General features: G+C 38.0%; 1 protein-coding gene across 1 annotated transcript; it reads left to right on the top strand.

The window, feature by feature from the left end:
• Positions 1-331: 331 nt before the first annotated feature.
• On the top strand, positions 332-19,195 carry LOC128736057 (bromodomain-containing protein DDB_G0280777). Its single transcript, XM_053830540.1, has 7 exons — positions 332-721; positions 8,955-9,289; positions 11,752-11,836; positions 12,140-12,181; positions 18,086-18,244; positions 18,302-18,878; positions 18,936-19,195. The coding sequence occupies exons 1-7, from the start codon at positions 332-334 to the stop codon at positions 19,193-19,195; spliced, it is 1,848 nt and encodes a 615-aa protein (XP_053686515.1).
• The last annotated feature ends 739 nt before the right edge of the window (positions 19,196-19,934 follow it).

Here is a 19,934-nt window from a genome sequence, read left to right as displayed (position 1 = left end):
AAAACTTTTTCCTATTCTTGCTAAAAGTTATGTGTTGCGTATTTCCCTTTCCCGATCGATCCCTATGTGGTTAATATTCATGAACCAATGTTTTTCCTACGATAGAATAGCAATTTTCCAACGCTCTAAGCCGTATTCTGAAGTAAATACGTTTGATGTGGAATAGTGACGTTGTGCTACAACATGAAACTACGATGTGAAATGAAAAATTCAGACATTTAAAGCAGAATGGCCGTGAATCTTCGTGTAACAGTGTTATCGATCTAGTGGAAGACGGCAACAATTAGAGTTCTAACAAAAGCTCACATAAACAACGCGGTGTGCAGAGAAAATGCCAACACTATCGACACGGCAGCAGGAAGATCTTTTGGAAGAGAGCCCAGAGTTTGCGATTGTGCCGGTTGATCACTTCAAACAGATCGGTAAACCAAATGCCATCGTTCGACCGCTTCGTCACAATAGAGAAGTAATAGAAGGGCAGCACCTCATAAATTTACACCCGGATTACAAATTGATACGCGAGTTGGAGTCACAGATTATTCGAAAGGCAACCAACAATAAAAGTGACAGCAACAACAATATTAACGCCATCGACCCCCAGGACAGAATTATCACTGCAAACAAAAAGACGGACCGCGGTAAACCCAATGAGTTCACTAAAGAATTGGATGCGAAACTGAGGAGATTGCAGAATGATTCATCCAAACGGTCATCTCAGAATGTAGGTTAATTCATAACTATTCTTACCGTTTTTAATATTGGGCCAAAGGTAAAATGTGTGCAGATTTTTGTGAGTGCGCTTTCATATCAGCAAGCACAACACAAGCGGCGTACAACAGTGGTAAAGTGTCTTGAATAAAATATAAAAAAAATAACACAAGCGGTTGGTATAACAATTGTCACCATACTTTTAACATCAATACAAATTCTATAATATGTTATTAATATAGAATAGTGCTACTGGAAATTCCACAATATCATTAAATATGAAGTTTACCCACCGCGCTCAAGTTTGTCAAATAACACAGTGCCATCCATCGTCACTCAGAATAAGTGCGCTATGTATAATTTTGATACGGCATGCATGCTTCGAACTGTTCGTGTCACCCGACTATTATTGGACGTTTTTAATTTGTCTACATTGTACATTTCACAATGTCATCAGGAGAAAGTAAAATACTAAGAGAAGTTATGCCATATGTCCACCGAGTAAACTTCGATTTCTGTAGTAAAGTTCAACATCATTAATCGAATTGAAATGTGACCTAATTTCATACTACATGACACACATGACTATTCTAATGCAGATCAATGGCCTAAGGCCTAACAGAATGCCTTCAAATAAATTTATCACAAGGACAGTACTTTACCATCCTTTTTGTTTGACCTATTATTAGGTTAAGTTATAGTATACATAGTTAATGACCTGTTGTGACCCGAATACTGTTCAATTGAGTTTCCTGTAAAAACGTTAGTTAGATACAATAAATAGTTATCTAATACAAGTCCTTCAGCATAAATTGCCCACAAAAGTGCTTAATTTGATAATTTTCTCAAGTAATTTACATGTATTCTGTGTCCTTTGGCATCTAACAAAGGATAAAACAGATCAGCAGAAATCATTACAAATTTTGAAAATGCGATTTTAGAAAAATCGAAGGATCCCAAAATGTTTAACACGAGAAATTTGAACATTTGAACATCTTTTTTTATACAAAATATAACTTGAAAATTGCACAACCTACAAAAAATGATCTACGGGTGACTTTTAGAAAATATCCCGAGTTTTCATAAAAAATACTGAAAAAAATAAAAATAAACTTCTACACTAAAAAAAAAGCATTTAAAGGTTAAAAAACGAAACGGCCTACAAGTCTTTCATACATCGTAAAATGAGCATATTTAAGGGAAAAATGTTTTTCTAACAAAAAAATGTTCGTGTCTATACTGAAATATGTATTGTCAATTGCAAAGAAAATTGTTCCATCCAAAGTGCGATATCGCTCATAAAAGTGCTCTTTTAGCTTAAATCGTTTCGGTATCTTCGGCGCACTTTTTCGTTATCTTCCAAGCAATAAGTGCGCCAAAGAGACCGAAATGATTTAAGCTAAAATAGCACTTTTATGAGCGATATCGCACTTTGGATGGTACAATTTTCCTTGCAATTGACAATACCTTCCAAACAAGAGTAATAGCGGACGAATCGGTTTGGCCATCTTCGAAAAACAAACGACTAAAAAGCATCTGCACACACACACGTACAGACATTGCTCTGTTCGTCGAACCCTGACGATCAACGTTGCAAATCGAGTGAGAAGCAATCGATGCCAACCCGTTCGCGAGCAAGCGTGAGAAGCATAGCATTCAACGCTTACTCCACTGACGGCAAGCGTGTCGCATCATGTCGCTCTATCTTATTACACTTTCTATATCGTTTACACAAAATAGAAAGAAGGCAAAAAACAACTTCTCGTTCGCAACCTGCCAGCTATCACTAACACACATTCATCCGAGGCTGAAATCAGAGCGGGCCTCATACCAATACACTTCTATCCGAAGGTGTGTTTGTTATGTGCTTCACGAGATGTTGGTTACGATTTTAGCTTTGACGTTTGTTTGGCTTGTCACCCCGTTGGTTTGTTCACTTAGTTACTGATGAGATACTAGCATTGTAGTACCGTAACCAGGGTTTCGACCGATCCTTTTTACCTTTGTTATACTATAACAAAGGTTTAAAAATTGGTCGAAAAACACGAAATTGATCCGAGGCCCGGAGGGCCAAGTCACATATACCAATCGATAGGTTCGACGGGTTCGACGATTTGAGCAATGTCTGTGTGTGTGTGTGTGTATGTATGATCGCCTGTTTCTCAGAGATGGCTGAACCGAATGGTTCGTTATTACTTTTGTTTGAAAGGTGTTATTGTCTAGTAGATCACTATTGAGTTGCTTCGTGATACGACGTTTCGTTTAAAAGTTATAAGCAAAAATGTGAAAAATACGTGACACGGGTTTCTTCGAAACTACATAACAGATTTCATCGATCTTAGTATCAAATGAAAGCCCTTATTAAATGTAAATTGTTCAGGAATTTTTATGTGACAACAAATAAGTAGTTTAAAAGTTAGCCTTAAAAAACCTGTTTTGACAAGGTAATAATTATCGCCTGTTTCTTAGAGATGGCCAAACCGATTTATGCGCTATTAGTCTCATTCGAAAGATAATATATCCTAATAGATCACTATTGAATGGTTTTTTGATTGAACGTTTAATTTGAAAGTTATGAGCAACCGTATACACCACACCAAAATTAACAATAATTTATAATGATTTTAACCAAGATAATTTATCTAATTTCAATTATTTTAATATCAAACGAGAGGTTTTGACACTACGAATATATATGCAAAATTGCATAAGAATTGGCTTTACCAGTTAAAAGATATTAACCCTCGAACACTCGCGCCAACTTTTGTAACACAGTTACTCGCGCGCAAAATAGCCCCAAACCAAAGAAAACGTGTGCGCTAGAGTTTTGACTGGGAAACTTGGTTTTAGGTTTATCGAACCTTTTCTTGAAATTGAAAGCTCTATCGTCTGGTGGAATTTAAATTTTTATTAATCCCCCTAAAAGTGAAATAAAAAAAATATTTTTTTTAGTGTCAATATAACACATTGATGTGTTCTGCAAAGTTATAGAGCATATTATTACAAGAAATTTTGCTGAAAACAGTCTCTACAGCGAAGATAGAAATATCTTATTTATTGTATATGAATTTGTAAAATCAGTTTTTCTATTTTTGCTCTTTTTGTAATTGTTGTATGACTTTTTCATGTACTACAAAATTGTACAAATAGTAAAAATACACAACTTTGCTGAAAATAGTATACCTGTATGTTTGCTTGTTTAGGAACTGTAGAACTTTGATTATAAAGAATACCCTAATTTTGACTCCCAATTACTCGACTACCAGCAGACGGATACATTTTAAACATTTTACATTTGCTGATAGTTTTGCTCCATAAATTTTCCCAACAATTTAAATTATTAATGCATTGAATAATTATGATATTTTGCTCACAATAAGTTTGTTGAAGAATATACGTTAGTTAAACAACGATTTGTAACTTTATAACAATATGGCGTTGAAAAACCTACAGGTGTTGTATAAAATACAACAGCGTGAGTTAATAAAAATTGATGAAAATTATTCAAGAAAACTCTATTGATGTGATTCAAATAGAATGGCATTACAGGAAACTATGCATGGTTCAAAAACCTATAAACTAGACCTTTGCTAGACAATGTATATGCTAAAGGATAAGATTTCCTCTTACAACTTACTTTTATTTGCATTTACTCAGATTAATAACAACTTACTTATCCTTACTCAGCAATTTCATGAAAAAAGGATCTATCAAAATTTAAAAGTATTCCTGTTTTGTTCAAATTTTGTAAACTTTTTCAATTTTCAAAAATTTTATGTAAACCAACGCACTACGCAACGATAACCAATAGATGAATTATGTTCCGAAGACGTGTCGATTTCTTTCTCAAATAGCAAGTAAGACCGTATAACAAAGGTCCCTTTCACCACTAGGTGGATTAAATTGGGTTTTTTCTACCGCAGTCACACCACCGGGCATTCAAATTCACACCGTCCGTTTAGTGGTGGAATACGAATGCTCAGTTTGCTCAGTCATAACGCCGATTGAACGCAGTAGAACGAATGCGTTCTAAATCTTTTTAACATTTTTGTTTCGATCAAGTTACTTTTACCGTTTGGAGCAGCGAATGACTGCAAAACAGTCAAATGATTGGCAGTCACCACGCTAACGAAAAGCAACTACAAAAAAAACCACTACATGTGCATGGAAGAAGTCCGTCGGACTCCGTCCAATACAAACGAACATTTTGCTTGCGTCGGATCGACGTCCGGGTGACAAAAAATTACTGTGAGGAGGCGATTTGGAGACAAAAAGAGAAACGAAAAAATACGTCATCTTATGCTTCCAGTCAGTTTGCAGTTTAGATTCTTTATATGAACGCGCAAAGCTTTATGCTGAGAGGCAGCATGAAAGCGCACTGCAAATCTGCCTTCGCTGTGATTGACAAGGCTGCTACAGTCCACCAGATCATGATACTGGGGGACTACAATCAGCCTGACATAACATGGAAGGAATCGCAAAGCGGTTTCCTGTATCCCGACCAAACTCTTTCTGTACTTCACACTGGGGCTACCAGTATTCTCGACAGTTACAGTGCCGCCACCCTGTCACAAATCAATCACGTCGTTAACGAGCATAACCGCTGCCTGGACGTCTGTTTCTTTAGTTAAAGATGTACCACATCATCATCCGTTAATCATCTCTGTGGAAGACAACTATACTAGCAATCTTGACACCACCATCGCTGCTGTTACGTACGATTTTTTCAGAGCAGACCATCGCAGCATCGTAGCCTTCCTAACATCAATGTATTAGGATAACATGATTAACGATCATGACGCCGATACTGCCGCCCAAACCTTTTCTAATGTCTTGTCGTATGTCATTGATAGACATGTCCCAGAAAAAATAAGTCGTTCCGGATCACGTGCTCCTTGGCAAGCGAGTGAATGGCGAAAATTCAAATCACTGAAAAGAGCCGCTCTACGAAAATTTTCCAGACACCGTACGCTCACACTACAGCATCACTACCTTAGAGTAAATCACGAGTTCAAGCGAGTCACTCGTGGTTGTTTTCAGCAATATCAACGAAGGATTCAGAGGAAACTCATGTCGCACCCCAAAGCATTCTGGAAGTTTGTGAACGAGCAACGCAAGAAATGCAGGCTGCCCGTCTCTATGATCTATCGCGAGGAAACTGCCTCGAATTTTACAGACATATGCAGCTTATTCACTGAAAAGTTTGCAAGCGTGTTTAGTCATGAAAGGTTAACCAGCGACGATGTCGACTGCGCTGCTAGGAACGTCCCATCGTGCGGGCAAGCTCTAGGTAATCTAAAGATAAACACCGAGATGATCTCCATTGCCGCTACGCAACTGAAGTCCTCCTTCAATCCCGGGCATGATGGAACTGTGTCTGCCCTCCTGAAGAAGCATATCTCTTGTTTGGTTAGACCACTACAGCTCGTATTCCACAAGCCCATATCCAGCGGTACTTTTCCGTCTTGCTGGAAATCTGCTCATAAGTTTCCTTTGCACAAAAAAGGCAACAAGCGACATGTGGACAATTACCGAGGAATTACATCGTTAAGTGCCATCGGGAAATTGTTCGAGCTAATCGTCTTGGAGCCACTTTTTTCACATGCAAGCAATATTTGAGCACAGATCAGCATGGATTCCTTCCTGGTCGATCCACTACTACTAATTTTCTGTGCCTTACTACGCACATCGTCGACAACATGTCTGCAATGACGCAAACCGACGTCATATATACCGACCTGTCAGCCGCGTTTGATAAGCTCAATCACGTAATCGCAATCGCTAAACTCCAAAGGCTTGGGATAGGCGGAACTTTCCTGCGATAGTTCTGTTCTTATCTAACAGATCGTCAACTGATGGTTGCCATTGGTGATTGTAGATCCAGCATATTCTGCGCCACCTCTGGTATTCCGCAGGGTAGTCATCTCGGACCGCTCATATTCCTGCTCTATTTCAACGACGTGAACCTCGTGCTTCAAAAACCAAGGTTATCATATGCCTATGATCTGGGAATATTCTCCCGTATCCGCTCAACTGAAGAATTCATCACTCTCCAACGCCAGCTGGATGTCTTCGCTAATTGGTGTACCTTAAACAGAATGGTTGTAAATCCCTCAAAGTGCTCTGTAATATCCTTCTCACGTAAAAAAAGATGCTGTTGTTTTCAACTACACGCTGCTATCGAGCACTATCGAACGGGTCGATCATATCAAAGACCTAGGTGTAATCTTCGATACAAAGCTAACATTCAGACAACATGTATCTTATATCGTCAACAAATCCTCTAGGACCATGGAATTCATTTTTAGAATCCCCAAAAGTTTCACCGACGTCTACTGCTTAAAAGCATTATACTGCTCCCTGGTCAGATCGACTTTGGAGTACTGTTCTGTGGTTTGGAACCTGAACTACCACAATAGTTCTGAACGAATCGAATCCGTCGAGCGCCGCTTTCTGCGTTTTGCCCTTCGTCGGCTGCCCTGGCGAAATCCGCTACGATGTATCGATGTATGATGATCCACCTAGATACCCTCTCTACACGGAGAGATACATCTAAATCCCTGCTAGTCGCCGATACTCTGCGAGGTAAAATAGATTGCCCTCAATTTCTAGAGCAACTTGACCTTAATGTGCAGCCTAGATCCCTTCGGAATACTGCTATGCTGAGGACGTCATACCACCGTATGAACTACAGCAAATATGGGGCCCTCAGCGGTCTCCAGAGGACGTTTGACAAAGTAGCATTCATATTCGATTTCCATTTATCGCGCCAAACTCTTCGTGAACGATTCAACCGCTTCTTCAGCCGGTCCAGTCAACTTGTCTATCTGTTTAGTTATATTTATGTAAATTCATTACTATTTATACACTTGGCCACTAATTTTAAGAAGTTAGACCATCATTAGGACCATGTAAGTCTGTTGATGTAATAAATAAACAAGAAATAAGAATTATAAGATGGCAGTAGCGCAAGCGGCAGATTGACTGCATTCAAAAAACAGCCAAATGATCGTTCGAAAAGCGCAGGTTGAATGCGGAAAGCATACGCATTCACGCAGCCATATTCAACTTGCGATCCCTTTTTAAGCCGTGACCGTAACTACAAAAGATACAGCAAAACTATATTCAGTAAAAATTTAGTTAATAACTAGTTCTACAAATATCCCAGACTTAGTCAAATTTTACTCAGCTAAAACTTTACTGTCAAATGAATCAAAATTGAGTCAAAGTGATCGGACCACCCCTGCTCCTCCCTCTAAACGAGGGGCTCTCATACAAATGAAACACAAATTGCTGCACAACTCGAGAACTAATCAAGCAAATGGAACCAAATTTGGCATGTGGGCGATTTTGGAGGCATGAATTTATTTTATGATGGTTTGACCCCTCACCCCTGTGGTAGTGGGATAAGGACTCTCATACAAATAAAATAGTGACAAAATAAATATAGATAAAATAGAACGAGCTCACCAGTAGTCCTTTAAATCAGATATAGTTGCGTCATTTGAGTTTCCATCAGTCCTACAGCTAATATCCATGTACATTATTAAAATTTCTACGGTCAATATTTCTACCGTACAGTAGGTGTTTGTACAGCTGGAACGAAACAAATAATTAAAATAATACATGTGAGAGCTTACCTACTCACAAAGCCGAGTAGGTTTGCCGTCTACCCAAAACCACTCAATCTGAAGGATAGAGCATTACCGGGTATGACCACATGGAGGCGCTAGGTAGGAACTTGGGATGGCTAGAGCTATGTTGGACGCATCTTCATTGCCTTCCCCCTTTCATAGCATAGAATCACGAATGTACAACGGCAACGCACGTGATCTTTCATACATTTTACTCTACGAGTGACTTTTAACCACGGTGATTAACGGTTCCCAATTTTATCCAAATTAACAAAAATATTAAGTATATGTAAATTAGGACATTTTAAAAACCACGCACATGTTATGAACTACATGTAATGTTAGTACTTATACATCACATAACTTGAGCCTTCGCTTTGTAGATAGGCGTTCCTATACACAGGACGATTCGTGCAGTTAATTGCAGTTGCTATAACTGTTTTCCTTTTCATTTCCTTGATTGTACAAAGACACGTTTGCGTCAAGGATATGTATAACTCAGTTGGCCCAATATAAAAACTGGTTCGATAGATTCCGCAAACTTTTCAACATCCATGCGGCACACTTAACTCACTTTCTCTGGAATTCCGCCCTACTTGCACTCTGCTACAGGGAAGTTCCCAGGACGTTAACATCAAGAAAAAGCCGCTCTTCATTACGACTGTACCGAAGGGTGTTTTCCTGCAGCCAAACAAGGAACTTCCCATCCTCGCACCATCCGCCTCCGCTTTGCGCCGTTTATATGCCTACGAAAGCCGACCAAGGATTTTGACCGCCAATAGCAATAACAATAATAATGATATCAATCATCCTAATCAGAACCATCAAAACTCTTGCAAGCATGGTAGCCATCACAACAAATCTGATCCAGAATATAATGTAACGAAAGGAGCTGCTTTCGCTACCAATGGAATTCCAAAGCACAATTGCATCAATAGAATTGCGAGGTAATTATAGAATTGTATTGCGTCTGACGTTTGCTTTTACAGCAATTAATCAGCCGGGCACGAACTCAACACAACCCAGTATGTAGAACGATGGTAACATTAAAGTTCTTGTCATTCTATAGAAATTAGGAAAAAAGAAAAAAGCATTTTCTTATTTCAAATTTCAATTAGGGTAAGGAACGAGTTAAGCAGTGTTACCTATTTCAATCAGTTGAACATAAATGATCCGAAAATGCACTTTTTTATTCATATTTTCAAAATCTTTTGATAGGATCATCTTCACAAATCACTTAACCATACATTTGATTCACACAAACACAATTTACTGGGTTTCCGACAAGAAATATGATGAATTAAAAATTGTTGTCCAAAAACGTACATTTTTCAGCTGCTCTTCAGCAATCGCCACCTCGCTACTAACGAATTCATCAAATTTTCAGCACTGATTACAACAACTCTGAAAGTCAAGCACTCAATTGTCACATACCATATAATTCAGTCTTTTTTTTTCTATTATCTAAGGCTTTGTCACTAGCCAAAAGTTTTATTATTTTCTAACAAAACTGAAAACAAATTCTGAATTGACGGAACCTGTTCACCACTAGCAGCAGCTGCAGCACAACTGATGAACTATCGTGTTGCCAAGACACTGTTTCCGTTCTGGAAATAAGAATTTTAAGTTTGAAATTACCTGAAACCTCCTATGGTGAAAACGTGGTTAAATACTTTCAAGAGAAATGTATGTTCATAATTAATTTTTCTTTATTAAAAACAACACAAAAGACAGCTTTTTCAATAATTTTCGAAGATTTTCTCAGTGATATAATAAAGCAACGATGTGTTTCAATGTTATTTGCTTTGACAACACTGTTCTGATCGTTTGTACTCGGATCGTTTGTACTGCTATATGTTTACCTCTTTTGTTCTCCCACCATCCTTAAGAACAGCGAGTGAGACGTCAAACTCACAGTTTCCCATAAGAACACCAGAGAATAAAAGAGACGACGAATACCGTTTGCCGAACGGTGCGGTGAGTGTATGCCCCGATAAACAATTTAGACAGATGGCATTTTACGCATCTATGCCGATACGCTATGCCGATTACGCATCAGATGCCGATTAGTAGGTCGCGGATAGGAACGCGAACTTACTGAATAGGGGGAAAAGTTCGAGGGATTTTTTAACGGGACGTAAAAAAATTCAGATTTCAGGATTGCTTAAAATAGCACCTTGCAGGTGAAAATGGGTTCGGTGTGTTCAAAATTAGTTCCGCCGCTCCAACTTTTAAAGCGAAAAATCAAAAGTTTAGCTCAACAATAGTGTCTTCCAATGGCAACAGCTTGAAGAACTGAAGATAGCAAGAAGATTGGTATGCTGATATCCCCCACTTAGTCAACCCATCGCTTGTAATAAGGTAAAACAATCAGTGACCCGCTTAGACTGCTTAAAACTAGTTCTTTACCCTATGTAAACTTTTTCATTTTATTTTGATGTAAAATTTTATAACGACCGACAAACAACATACTGAAACATTATTTGTTTTGTTTTGCTGGTAGACGATAGCAGAAGACCTTTATAAATTTTGAGCTTTGTCAACGGAACACAGCCCAACGAAAAAAGAACTAGAAGAAAAAGCTTGGTCAAATAAATAAAATTTGGTCATCTTTTTTCTTGGGTTGTGTTTTGTTTAGAAAACCTAAGAAATTATAAAAGTCTTCTCAAAACATGTATCAACCAAACGAACAAAAGTTTGTTCAGTTAAACAGCAATGGTTCGCTAATTGAGGATTCGTTAATTGGACGACTCATTAGTTGAGTGTTCGCTAGTTAGGCCACGCTCCAACTAGAAGCACTTGAATGTCAAAATTCTATCGAAATATCTAACAACTGTCAGTTGGCCCCATCAGTGAATCACGATTCGATAGTTGGAACGCACTCAGGACCCAAATTAACGAACTCAGGCTGTATTTCGAGGTTTCCGAGAAAAAGGTACCGTGCAAGCACCATATTCAAAACAGTGCCTAATTCAGAACAGTTGCAAATTTTTCTTAAATATTGACAAAACTCTAGCTATTTAAACCATTTAAATAACATGAAATAATCAGATGTAGTGATTAAATTGTTTAAATAGCTGGAATTTTGTCAATATTTATGAAAAATTTGCAACTGTTCAGAATTAGGCACTGTTTTGAATATGGTGTTTGCACGGTACGTGAAAATTAAAAACCATGGTTTTACAGCAGCGGTGTCTTGCGTCCAATTCATTCCGCGAGGTACTGGGATACTTAGGTGTATCCACTAAGAGTATTTTCATTTTACATTTTGTGATTATTACAATAATATGCAGTAATACAAACAGTAGTATACATTCCTGGTAATCGGCAATGGTAATCCTTTTTATAATAATTATTCTCTTTTTTATTTTTTTTCCTATATTGCATGCAACCGGATTTTCTTTGGCAGAGATCACCAGAATACCTATCAAAATGTAATGCACGATCGACGGGTTGTCCGAGGTAGCAATTTTATAAACGGCATAACTCAACCGGTAAGTAAATTCACACAAAACATATGTTGCATTTGATACTTAGTTTTGTATTTTGGCACTTGATAATTTAGAGTGCACAGTCAAGATTAATAATCGCTTTCGCTAATCACGAGTGAGATGAGTTTTTGATGTAATCATTCATACAAAGCAGTCATCTCTATTTTCGTGTATCAAACCGATTAACTTTTACTTTATGTTATATCTTTTCGCATGACATATTAATATATATATAGATTTTCATTTTGTTGACGGATAAATTTGGCTTTGCACAACAGTATACATAAATTAAATTTCCATGCTCAGTGGAACCCTTATTTCGCGTACGCTGGTCTTCTATCAGGAAAGGTGAGTTTGGGGACATTCTTCAAGCCATAAATGGAGCAAACTTTTAATGCTTATAATTCTTTATCTGCCACATAACTTTGTGCATCAAAAGCATGTACACTGCTTCCATCAGATTTGCTCGACTCACTACAAATCGGCAACTAAACTTTTTTGTTCAAATGATTCTGAAATTAAACCACCTGATACAAGAATTAGCTACGTTGTTTAAAATGCTTAGTATTTTAACAAAATACCTATCAGTGAACATAGCTTTGTTGTTGTTTTTCTATTTAAAAGTTTTGATTTTTTTTATTATTTGCAACCAGCTTTAGCAGTATATTTAATTTGACGTAGGACTATGTCTTATGGCAAGGTTGGGTGTCTTCCCAAAAAATCTAAACGCAAAAAGTGGTCAGGTTTTGAACGTTAATAGCTTCGGGATTTCCTGGTTGATTTTCACTAATATATATTACACCGATCGATCGGAAAATCTACTACGCATTGTTCTGGTGAATGGCCAACTGATTAAAACCATGTTAAAAATTTAAAAAAATACTACGCATTGATTCGAAAGAAAAATTTAGCAAGTCGCAAGTTGGAATAAGCATAAATATAAATTTTGCTTCCCTGGACCGTGACGACGAATTTAAAAAAATGACAGTCTTCCCGTCATGACATATCAGCGAATATATATTTCGATTAAAGCTAGACCAATGTTTGTTAAAATGTAAATAAATCCCTCTTATTTAACCGATTTTATCGTAAACATTGAACTTAGTCGAAAATGATGTTTTGAAAGTGAACAGTTTTAGAAAAGTGAGCGATCATCTCTTTATTTTGCTTGATTGTTTCCATATATAGTGTAATAATTTGTTCAAATCAATCTGTCACTGTCACTATGAATGATGTTATATGTGAAGGGGCCTTAAGGGCCCCCTCGATCCTAAAAACCCGCGCGGAAGGAACAAATCAAAAAAGAAATAAAACAACCGGATTAAGTGCCACTACCGACCGGACGGGTCGGCGTGTCAAAACCGAATCCCTTTTATTTTCCTAAATTTTTCTCACAAAGTTATTTCTTACTTACTAAAAACTCTTTGCCCTAAGGAAACTCCTCCTTCTCGAGGTAGTTCCGTCCTATTCTGCCTAGCGGCAGACCTCACGCTGTCCGTCGAGCTTCCCTCTCGCACATACATTTTAGCCCCTCGCGCGGAAACTTTGTTTTTGTCTACTCGAACAGTTCCGCGCTTCGTTGTTTACCTTAGTCGGCAAAATGCAACGGCACATTTGTTTTGGGAACTGTTCGTTGCCGCAGGTTAAGAAACTTGCGCGGTCGTTCGCCTAGAATGTGTTGCAAACGCGACAATTGTTTTCATTTAAGTATTTTGCTCTACCGGCGCCGTCACTCGATCGAGTCACCGACCGGCGCGGGTAATCGAACTAAATGTTACATTAATGTTCTGAGCCGACCAGGGTTGATTTACCCGGATTCAGCCAGATGAAAATGCGTGCATGTAATGTTACAGCAGGAAATGAGGGTCGCTTCATATGTATAAGATTAGTCATTTATTTTTTCCGTTCAACCGTAAGTTGTGCCTCCAATAACAAATATTTTATGTTTTGAGCAAGATTCTTAAGCCAGTTAACATTTGTCAACAGCATACCAGTTTCAAGCCAATTTGACCTGAAGTTGACTAGTGCTTCAAGTCACACAAAAATTTTCAAAATGCATAATAACTTGTATTTTAGGGGGGCTCTGTAGCCGCAAGGTTACCGAGTCTGCTTTGACAAGCGAATGGTCATGGGTTCGAATCTTAGTAGAATCAGGCCATTCGATGTCAAAGTGACTTTAGCATGGGTTTATTCTCTGGCCCCTCTTCACCCTTCCTTCATGCTGAGTTCTACATTATCCCGAAGACGCTTGTTATGGTTAGTATACTGGTATGAGCACCTAATGAGGAAATGGTTTTGAACCTCAGGAGGACTCACCAGTGCTAACTATAACGAGGCGAAACAGGTTTGCTATAGTAGGACATGCATCGAAGCATGGGTAAAACCCTCAACACATAAGCACGCATAAAAAAAAATATAAGCTTATCGTTTACTCAATAACGATAAAGCACAGAAATGCAGTGCAGAATACAGCATACACCCGGGCAACATTACAATAGATCAATAATGTTGTGGTCAAAGTGATAAGCCCATACAAAAAAAAACTTGTATTTTTATCACCATTACTGACATTTTACAACATTTTGTTTGTTATTTATTATATTAACACTTCCTGATATGATAGTTTTAGTCCCATGATTTACAGTATTAAATATTATAAACATTTATTATGGAACAATCACAAAAGACGTAATATTTTTTGGGGTTTCAAATTACCTCTGTCTTCCTCTGGAAACCTTCATCACTATTTCCTACGCTGCCGTCAATAATAATCCACCTTTAATTTCATGAACCGCTGTGAATGAAATCAAAGTATTGCTATTTGTAACAACAATTTAACTGCACCAAAAAGCACTAGGTATCCATCCAAATGGTGTGTCAACTTTAAGATCCTTTTCAGTAATTCAGTTTCTATTACTTAGCTAGTTATCCATGGCGGCTAGTCCAATTCCGCGGACACCCTGTACTCACCAGTTCTTGCTCCAACTGGTCTTGCAGCCTCGCTCGCCATGCTCCTGTTCGTCTCGTTCCTATCGGATTCAAGATTCAACGCGAACACCGTTTTTTGCAGAATAGCTGTCTGGTATTCAAGCAAAATGTTCAGCTCAATGTATCCCTCCAATTGTTGTTGCCAATTTCTGAATTAGGTTCGCCATTAAGACGCACGAGTTCGAGGTTCATTCTTTGTCTCCGTACACCGTTCTCTTGCAGCACGCCGTTAAAGATGGCTCTCAGCACCCGCCATTCGGAAACTCCTACAGTTTATATTTATGTTTCGTGCACATAGAGGATAGCCGGTCTAATTAGCGTTTTGTAAAGGATGCACTTTGTACCGAGGCTCAGATTATTAAACCGTAAATGTTTGTGGAGTCCATAGTAGACGCCACCTGGCTGTTTAAACCCCTTCTAATATCACAACTGATATTATTTACCGCGGTTGTCAATGAGCCAAGGGACACGAATTCGTCAACTAACTCAAACTCATCCCTGTCGATTGCCAGAGTACGGTTTAAGTGAGCGCTCGATCCCAGCCATCTCCATATGTATTTTATTTTAGACGAATTTATGGAATCTAATTTTCTGTGCTTTGCGGTTTGGTCTGGTCTACTAATATTCTGCCAACCTCTGCAAAGCACAATGTTGAAGAGCAAGCATGAAAGACAGTTTACACTTTGTATGTGACTTATTTGAACGAACAAGTGATGCGTGGAGATTCGTAATTCGCGGCACTTCTAAAGGATCTGTCGGAAGATAAAGATTTGGTCCGCCTGATAACTTGCCACGAATCTATTGATTATTGGTGAAAGTCGCTGGACGATGATTTGACAAAGCACTTCACCTTTCGGCAGGAAGTGGCATATTTCCATCGGTTGGTGAAGTCTCTTCCTTTGCTACCAAGCTACCATGTATTTATCTTAGTGCTGCTTCATACTTTTGATCGCTGTCGTTTATCAAAATACCTACATCTCTAACATCCTGCGGCCCGCGGCACAAGGCGCTTGCGAGATACATAAAGATTTTGATAGAACTTCCGTGTATTTTTAGAATAGTACAGCTGCCAAAATTCCTCGCACTTCCTTTATTCTCGACAGCGCTTCTTAGAGAAGAGTCGGATTCTATATAAATCAAAGTAGGACTATAGCTTGATAATATTTTGAAGAGCCTTTTACCACAAATTAACAGGCGTAACACTGAAGCCTCATTCCATAAAAACGATCATTTCAAATTTTCGCTTAAGGCGGAACCGAAAGTGGCTAACGTTATTGTGTTAGTGCGACAAACACTGTACTGTACATCTCATGTGTTCGTTAAAAACCTAAACGTTTATTTGAATATCGCATTAGTATTGGTAATATATGTCAAATAGCGGAGCTTGCAAACATAAACAGCTGATCCGCAGCCAACCGCACTAACTACAAACATCCTGGAAAAGGGTTTGTTTTCTTTATCAAGGCATTCCGATTCAATCAAAATTAACAGCAGCAACTGAATAATGCGTAGGATCACTAGGATGTTTAATTAATCCGCTTGCATCGGATTGCGTTTTTGATTCCTGCGTTTGCGTTTTGTTTGTTTATTTCACTCTAAGCTCATCGATGCGGCGAAAGTTGAAAGCTCTTTAAAAGCTCATTGATGTGATGAAAGTTTGATACTGTGTTGCTGCTTTTTCGGAAATCGCTAGTTCAACGAAATATGTGCGTAACCAAATATCTATTCACTAATTCCAAATTATACATTGGTCGCTTTTATGAACACGTAATGATCGATATGTTCAGTTAAATTTATTTTCCATTAGCAATTATGTTTTGCTGAGCGTTTATTGATACACAGCAGATCGATAAATTTAATTACAAGTTTTAGGACATTATAACAGCGCTGGAAGCACTGATTACGTGGCGAAAGCGTGCTCTGCCAATACAGATGCATTTTTAAGGCGCAAAACAATACATGCTTCGAATGGTAGCCATTTATCCAGCCATCTTTGAGCCACTTTCGGTTTCCCCTTAAGCCAAGACTCAAACAACAGTCGCTGTGCGAGAACGCTGCTCGCCTGCGCTGGCGCTGATGTTAGATATTATACAAGTAAATTTATAGCATTGCTAAATTTATAGCAACCAACTCTGCGTAGTGCGAAGACTGCACCAGGTGATGCTGGTGTTTTTTCCAAGTTTTGGGGGTGTCAATGAAACGATGTTTTGTTAGAAAATTTGTTCGAAATTTGTTACGTCTGTTAGTCTGTGCTTTTACTTTCTTACGCTCCGAGATTGTGTGGCAATAGCAAGCTCCTGCCGATGGGGTGCCCGTAAGTAATAGTGAAGTGAGGTGACTGTAAGAATTAAGTAATCCGCATCACGATATAATTTTGGCATAAGCTGGAGTCCTTCCTGAAACTGTTTGCAGTAGGAATAATATCTATCAAATTCTAAACTCCCCGATTTTCCCCGACCTTAACTCTTTTACTGCACTCACACTTCTGTAATTTATAAAACGAAAACAAACACTAGTCCAATTTGCACTGTTAAAGCCTGAGAGATATTACGAACTTAATTCGCACTGTTATTATAAATTTCCTAAATTTCTCAGCTTCATACTATAGTCAGTCCACAAACATGGGTCACACACAATTATGCTTCATTTTAAGTTTTTCTGATGATTAATGCGTGAATATGATACGAAGTGATTGATAAAATTGTTACTCATAAGTAGCACTAATAATTTGATCAATCATTAGCTGATTTTTAAGCGCTAATCAGCAGCTAGAGCTAAAATGGCCCACAATTATGTGTGACTCATGATTGTGGACTGACTGTATATGCTCCTTAAAATAACTAGTAGAACAATGCTGTAATATGATAAGCAGTGATGTATTTTAAAGCATGAGGTCAATATTACAGCAAAGAAGTAAAAAAACACGGTAGAACACATTACTGCCATTCTTATTTTATTATGTAGGTATATTATAATTGTTTTAAGTCAGCTGTATTAACCGTTTATACTTATTTGAGTTTTTTGTCTAACCTAGAAATTTAGGTATTTGTAATGCAAAAACAGGATCGTAACTTCTACGTCTTAATTACACCACTTCTTTTTTCTGTTGGACAGTAAACATAAGATTTACACTGAATTTATTTTGCAAAGTTACACGTTGTACCAGAGTAATACTATTCAAATTCATAGTTTGAATTATTATTCTTATTAGTTAGACTGCCTAAAATTAAAAAGCACATTATCAAACTATTTTTATATTAACAGGGCGATGGAGATAACATTCAAAAGGAAGCTGAAGCTCGCCGAAGGCAGATTTTGCGCAAAAAGCATGTCGCACGCAATCAACGAGGCATTATTGGTACTCCGCCTGCAGTTCGTGGCCGGAAGCATGAGAATGTACAAACCGAAAAGTTTCTTGAAGAGGTTTAAACCTTCATCCCTCGCTTGCTTTCGATTATTACATTTTAGCATATTTTTCAGCTCTTTGTTCGTCCACCTGAGATGGATGCGGGCTGTCAGACGGATTTGTTCTTAAATAGACCACCCTCTCCGCCATACGTACCGCAGAAAATTGGTCGAGATGTGGCAACCGAAATTCTCGACGGCGAGCTATTCGATTTTGATACAGAAGTACAGCCAATCATTGAAGTTCTCGTTGGACGCACAATAGAGCAAGCACTGATTGAAGTTCTCCATGAGGAAGAAATTGCAGAGATGAAACGACAACAGCAGCAAATAATGGCAATCAGAGAAGCAGAATTGGCTGAGCTTCGACGATTGGAGTTAGAAGATCGTAAATTGATGGCAGAAAAAGAGCGCCGAATTCTACAAGATAAGATTGCACAAAATCTGGACAGAGAAATGCAAGAGCGGATCACTGCTTCGAAACTCTTGCAAGGCAGAATTGATAATCTTATGCCAAGCGTAATCGATGCCGTAGAAAACATTAAAGATGAAAAGGATCGTGAAGATTTCGAACGTCAAATAGCTCCATGGCTGGCTAAAGAAGTCGCTCAAGAAATCGGACAAATGATTGATTCCAAAGAACTGCTTGAAGGTACTATATGTAGCAAAAATAATATATATCACATAAAAACCAAACATTTCTTTCCAGATATTATTCGAGAAGTTCTCACTCTTAAAAGAAATAACCTTTTCGGATTATCAACCATTCAAGCTGTCTCAGATATCCAAGAAGACACTGTGGACTTTGAAGAAAATCAACCAGAAAGTGATCAAAAGGATACAAATGCGGATGATGCTCGGAACGAAGAGGAGCAGTGTAATGACAATAGTGAAGACGAAAAACGTTTAGAAGGAACAGAACAGAGTAATAATACAAGAGAAAGCATTGAAAACGGTGATTCCCAATAAGATTTGTGATAGTAATAGAATACTGTTGTGCAATTCGACAGCGACAGAGCATTTGAATATCAATTTCAATGAATGAAGAGTTATTTCAAAATCTCATAAAATTTTTGGCCTATTTTCGATGTTTATCATTGAAAATATAAAAATTCAAATGTAATATATCCAATAAGTTTTGTCCATTGGATTTGTTGTTAACCAATAAAGCTGCCTTTTATTTTCGAACCCACATATGTATATTTATACACTAGAATTTCATTTTACGTCCATTCATTTTGCGTGATTTTGTTTTGCGACCACTTTTTACGTCGCAAATTTGATTTAATATCGTGTCATTTTACGTCCAAAATTTGAATTAACGTCCTCTTTTTTACGACCGATTTTTTTACGTCTCCTAATAGTGGACGTAAAACGAGACTTAAATGTAATTGTTATGAAGACACCACAAATCAAATTATTCTATACCTTCTGCTTAAGATCAAAACTGTGTAGGGTACGGGAGGGTATTTTCAGCCCATTAAGCGATGGCATCTATTTTTTCGGCCTATGGCATAGTTCTAGTGGAAGAACAGGTGGTTTTGACGTTCTTTGAATAAAAAATAGTAGATTACTTACAGTCTTGAGAAAATAGTTATAACATGTTAAAATTGTATGTCGGCAAAGCATTTTTATTGGCGAAAGAAAAGGCAAAGAGGCTGAAATTAGAAACCTGCTGAAAATACCCTCCCGTACCCTACTTATCATA

This window comes from Sabethes cyaneus, chromosome 2, assembly GCF_943734655.1.
Source record: "Sabethes cyaneus chromosome 2, idSabCyanKW18_F2, whole genome shotgun sequence".
Taxonomy (NCBI): Eukaryota; Metazoa; Arthropoda; class Insecta; order Diptera; family Culicidae; genus Sabethes; species Sabethes cyaneus.
Note: the sequence above shows the minus strand (reverse complement) of the source record. Positions and strands in the feature narration are given on the sequence as shown.

Bases quoted from the DNA above. Each gene is read 5' to 3' on its own strand.
- LOC128736057 (XM_053830540.1), top strand. From the start codon at position 332: ATGCCAACACTATCGACACGGCAGCAGGAAGATCTTTTGGAAGAGAGC. The intron at 722-8,954 runs GTAGGTTAATTC...ACTCTGCTACAG, and splicing joins CCAAACGGTCATCTCAGAAT to GGAAGTTCCCAGGACGTTAA. The intron at 9,290-11,751 runs GTAATTATAGAA...TTTCTTTGGCAG, and splicing joins TGCATCAATAGAATTGCGAG to AGATCACCAGAATACCTATC.